Raw genomic sequence first — 5,608 nt, forward strand, 5'->3', positions numbered from 1 at the left:
CTCAATTTTAAATTGGCTAAAATAAAGTTTATTTTACTGTTACAATATATAATCTCTTATCAACACAACTCACAAAGTGTTTACAAAATAATCTCATCTTTTGCTGCATTTTAAACACTACTTTTATACAAACTATAAAGGTAAAATAGGAATTTGTAGCTAGAAATGTTTTTGTAACATTTTTAGAAGCATCACAAGAATTATTTCAAACGACTTTTTTTTTTTGCCTTCTTATGGCATAATCTTCACAGACAAAACTGAACATTTATTGTAAAGACCTGAGGAAGGATTCATGAAAGCTTTCTTTAGACAAAGGATGCCAGTCCTCGTAGGTTGACAGCAAGCAAATGCATTTGAGCTAACTTAGGTGCTCTGAAAACACCTTACAGAGGAATTGCCTCCCTTTCCCTCCCCTGACAATAGGGAAGGGTGGGAACCCGGCAGCTTTCACGAATCCCCACACTGAAGACCTGGTATGCAGCAAGACCATAACACACAAGCTCTGGTCCTCAATGCTGTGCAAGAGACCATGGAAATCTTAAACAGAAGAAAACTTGAAGTATTACAGTTGTCACACAACCTAGTATTTTAGTATGTTAAAATTAAAGTCACCTAATGTCCTCTGTGAATCTGGTAGTAACAGGCAAGTATTACATTACTCAACCCTGGTCTCCACTACAATACACTAATACACATTAGGAGGAATGGGAAAAAACTACCATTTCCACTGCTGCTAGAAAGATATGTGCTAAAATGAAAGGATTTATGTTCCTGCCAGTCAAGAGAGTTGACAAGTTTTACGTGACAGCAGAATCAGGCTGACAGTGATTATTTTACACACAGCAAGCAGGTAGAAAGAGGTGCTACTTGGTTTTTTTCATGCATAGTTTAACCAGCTTATAGCCAGCTCATCTCCATTAAGACTAGAGATGCATGATCCACCATTTGGTAAAAGCCAAAATACCAGCAAATATATTTCCAGTGCAAACAAAACTGTCTTTTTCTTTAAGAAAAACAACTAAATTTAATGCTACTTCTCAAAAACCAATGCTTATGATGTGTCATTTTCTACCTATTTTGGTCTACATTTCTGAAGTTCCCTTCCTCTACCCAAAACACATCCGAAGACAGATGATCACATTACACTTCATTTTTCAGGCAAATGACTGTCTCCTCCCCAGAATAAATTATACTGCCTACTGAAGATCATCCCTGAGAGCACTGTTCTAGCTAAACACTTAGCAAGTAAGCAGTATCTTGTAGCTTAGAGGGAAAAAAGGCTGTTCACCCTGGGAGATCTTGTGGTTTTAGAAAGTAAAAAAATGCAGCTAGTCTGAGCATTTAAATTCCCTGAGCTGAGTGAAATTTGAAGACGGTAATTTGTAACACAAAGCATAGCAACATCTATAGCTGTACTTACAGAAGCTGTAATTTTTTACAGTGGTAAAGTCGGATGTTAAATTACAAGCATACAGCAGTTAGCGGTGGTTCCTTTTACTTGCTTCCTGTCACAGCAAACACGATGGCCTTCTTTGGTGAAAAACAGCAGTGAAGAAGCTTGATGACTTTGGATTCTTTTACCTTCTGATATTGCAGCAATTTTTAAGTCAGAGTTAGCGGAGATACTACCAGGCCATAGTGCAGTACAAGTAAACCATCCTAGAAAGAAAAGAAAGAAACCACATCACCACACCACTTCTTCACCTTCTCCATGAGGCATTTCTGTCACTGCCTGCTGTGACAGTCACTGTGTGGCGGAACCTCAGCTTCAATCTCACTCACCCTTTTATATCCGTCCCTACTGTACGGTGAATAAAAGTTTTGAAATATCAAGGCAAATAACTATATCCTCCCTTTCCTCTTTGAGATGGAGAAGGCCATTTAAGTAAAAATATCTAGTACTTTGCTTCTATTTTAAAGTTATAATGGAATTAATAGTTTCTTCATATAATAGGCTCTCGTTTACAGCTCATGCTGCTTTCCACATGACACTGTGAGGCACTAAAAAAACCTAAAATAAAACTTAAGCAGTTCTAGAAGGTGCTGTCAAAAGCTGTACTGGAAGAGCCCAGACTACTACTGTATTTATTAAGTAGCAAATACAAAGGATAAAACAAACAACAAATGTTAGTTTATTAAGTTTCTCCTCTTCTGAGAGCTGCTCTACAGAATAAAAAAACTTCCACCTGTGAAACAGGCCACTTCCTGACTCATGAGTCTTACTCATGTCACTTAATTCACACACAGCTGGTGAAAAGTCTAACACTTAGTCTGCTTCCAACACTGACCCACTAGGAATCTGAGTTGTTATATGGACAGGCTTTAATAGAAGTTTTCTTTTGAAGAGAATGGCATTAATCACAACTGACATGTTAGAACTTCTACCATATTTTGCTTCTGATGTTTTTGTCTATTAACATACAGGACCCAAGATAACGTATACTCCAGAGGAGTTACACAGTTCTCTGCAAGGGGGTATACCAGCACATTAAAAAAAGTCTTTAATTAAAAAGTTAATTACAAAAATAATAGTAACAAGACTGTCAGCACTTTACATGTTTTGTATCGTAATACACTAACAGTAGAAAATACTATGTTAGTCTAATCACAGTGTTTTGGATGAATATATGTTTTAAAACTATAATTTGTTATCTATTCAAGTATTATACATTTGTATATATGTTCAGCTGCTTTTTCTAGACACTGCACTTAAAAGGAAATCCAAACAGAGAATGAGTTCTCACTGCTTACTACAAATCTCGAAACAGATGCACTCAGACAAGCCCAAAAGCAAAATGAAATACAATCCCCTCTCACAGCAAAACTCTCCAGTGTTCTTTGCCACACATTTGTGAACCAGACCTAAATAAAATGGAAAGGATCCCACCTGTTACATCCAACTATAAACTTTAGCCTGGAACTGACAGAAACTTAACAGTATTTGATGCATTTGATTTTACACTTTTTGATGTCGTAAGACCAGCAGCAACAGCAGAAAGTGCCCCACTTTCCAAATTCAATATCCCCACAGCAAACACTTCCATAGCAGATGTGTGCTAGAGGGTCAGAGTCATTAAATTAGGTCACAGCTTTTACTGCCTAGCTCAGGAGACACCAAAAAATACAGTGGCATTGGGTTACAAAAAGGTGCGAGTTACAAAGAGAGCATTATAATCTGCAAGACCTCTGTGCCAAGGGCCAGGGACATAAATGAAGCTCCTCTTTTTAGCTTTTCCCATGTGTGTGCTCATTACAACCATCAGTGATGCAAAGCTCCCAGGCGGCCAGTTTCAGACACGGGAAAACAGCAAGCAGCTTGGATCATGTTGCAGTTGTGCAGCAGAGGGGAGGAAGGCAATACAGAGAAGAAATTATATTCCTATATAGTTAATAACAAGCTTCCTTCCTCAGCTACTTGAAACTCTTAATAACAGGCAGATCTCAATGCTTGAAACAAAATTGAGCCTTTAAAAAAGAACTCTATCAGTGTCTTTGATCTCTCCTTGCAGTAAATTCCACAAGTTTTACACTGTTTTAAAAATTAAGCAATGTTGCTTCTTTCTGTATAAATTCTGTGTAGCATTTTTTTGTTTTGTCCTAAACAGAGCTAGAAATACTATTTCCAGCTAATTAGAAAGATTCAACCAAGCACCCAATTTCAGAAATGTTAAAATATCTTCAGATCTACACGATTAAACAAGATTTATTCCTGATTTTTTGTTAACCTTGCTATCAACTACTCAGAAACTAACATGTTAATTGTTTACATTCAACCACTAAACCTAGTGTTTTTTACTATTTATTCCAATTACAACAACCCAAACAGGTTATTATGGGGCCAGTATCAGGAATATTTATTTTACCATCAGACCATACTTGATCTTCCCACACTTGTTGGAAAGGCACATAGTTATTCAGAACAGCTAAAACCCTGCTAGCTTGCACCTATAGGAGAATTTAATTTACTGAGGCTCTAGGCCATCACTACACATTGTTACTCAGTAGGAAAAAAAGCCCAATACCCAAAATCTTGACAAAACAATCTGGAGCATTTAAGAATCACTCAGGAGGAGTGAAAGGCCCTAAAAAATTAGTGATTATGGCCCAGAAAAATAAATCACACATAACATATGTTATGCTGCATTGTACTGGAAGACACTTCCAACATAAATGGTGCCAAAGAATGCATGTTAAAATCAATGCCTTTGGCAAAGAGAAACTTATCTACATTTTTAAAATCACTTTTCTCAGCAAGAAGAATAACTGCTGATGTGAATGAACTTGCAAATGAAAAATGTGACTCGGAAAAGCAGTTATTTTTCTCCTCTAACACTGACTGTACTCATTTAAATAAAAAACCCCCAATGTTTAATCTTTTAAATGACTTTATTGTGTAAGTAGCTAATTAAGCCATTTTCTCAGCATGAAGTCTCACTGGGCCAGGACAATCATGCCCTTCATTGCACTTCAGGTCTTGGTGAAAAAGAAACAATCATTTTTAGACTTCATCTACTAATCTTTTTTTTTTCCTATCTAAAAACATTTTCTTTTTTTTAATTCTATAAATGCATCCCCTTGAATTCTACAAAATGATATAATGTGAGACTATAAAACATGAAAATGTCACAATTATTTCTGTATCAAAAAAGAGGCAACTGTGGTTTAATTGCAATATTCCTACTGTAACTATTTGGAATCCTAGGAAGTTTTGTAAAAAAATGAAGAAAAATTAAGGAACTGGTCTTTCAAATACCCTGGGCAAAAGTAACTAGGAAAACACAAGACTTCCCAAAAAGCAAAGATCTTTGTCTCTTTGTCTGCCCAGTAGAGCAGGCTTGTGAGAATTCATCACTAGCATACTGATTTTGTAATAATGAGACTTGAAACATCACTGGAGAACGTATTCTGAGACAAGTGCTCTCGTTGTGGAGCTGCTGACTGGTAGTTAGCCACTAGATGTCAATCAGGCAAACTCAATTCTGACAAGAAATGAGACACTCAACTTCACCTAGGCAGATCCACATCTGACAAGAAATGAAACTGATGCAGTTTTCCTTAAAGTGCTTCCCCAAGAGCATTTTTCATACATGAAAAGCTTTTGTGCCAAGATGAAGTCTAAAAGCTTGTACATTTGACTGTCCCCCTGGAATGAGAAATAAATCATCCCCCTGCTATTTACTGAAGCTTTTAGTAGAGGGCACTTCCATCACTGTGTGTTGACCGCTGCATTAACCTACAATGAACTCATTACATTAGAAGCAAGTTTGTTACTAGTGCTGCTTCCTCCTAGTTTCTATCACCTGCTCTCCAAAGCAGCTGAAGTTACATTTTCATTTTTTCTTATATTATTATATAAACAGCTAAGACATCAAGCATGGCATTTATTCCCTTTGACTGTAGAAACTGAGGTACACACCACAAGCCTAAGAAGATTTTTAACGTTTGCCACACTAGCACAAGCCACAGACGTCTGCCCTGACTGTGGGATCCCTCCTAGTTACTCAAATCAGGTATGGGTGATGCAATGTCCAAGATACCTCGAAATCAGCTTTCCACTTCTTGCCACTGACACAGAAGCCCTCTTGTAGCACAAAAGAGCTCAGCAGGA

General features: G+C 37.1%; 1 protein-coding gene across 1 annotated transcript in view; it reads right to left on the minus strand.

Moving 5' to 3' along the window:
* Positions 1-1,602: 1,602 nt before the first annotated feature.
* Positions 1,603-5,608, minus strand: part of PCGF6 (polycomb group ring finger 6) — a gene marked incomplete at its 5' end in the record, with an annotated part of 21,800 nt that continues 17,794 nt past the window's right edge. Inside the window, one exon of the mRNA XM_010180231.1 lies at positions 1,603-1,659. Coding sequence (XP_010178533.1) covers positions 1,603-1,659 — 57 coding nt within the window. The remainder of the gene's footprint in view (positions 1,660-5,608) is intronic.

This window comes from Mesitornis unicolor, unplaced genomic scaffold (genome assembly GCF_000695765.1).
Source record: "Mesitornis unicolor isolate BGI_N332 unplaced genomic scaffold, ASM69576v1 scaffold42712, whole genome shotgun sequence".
In the NCBI taxonomy this organism is placed as follows: domain Eukaryota; kingdom Metazoa; phylum Chordata; class Aves; order Mesitornithiformes; family Mesitornithidae; genus Mesitornis; species Mesitornis unicolor.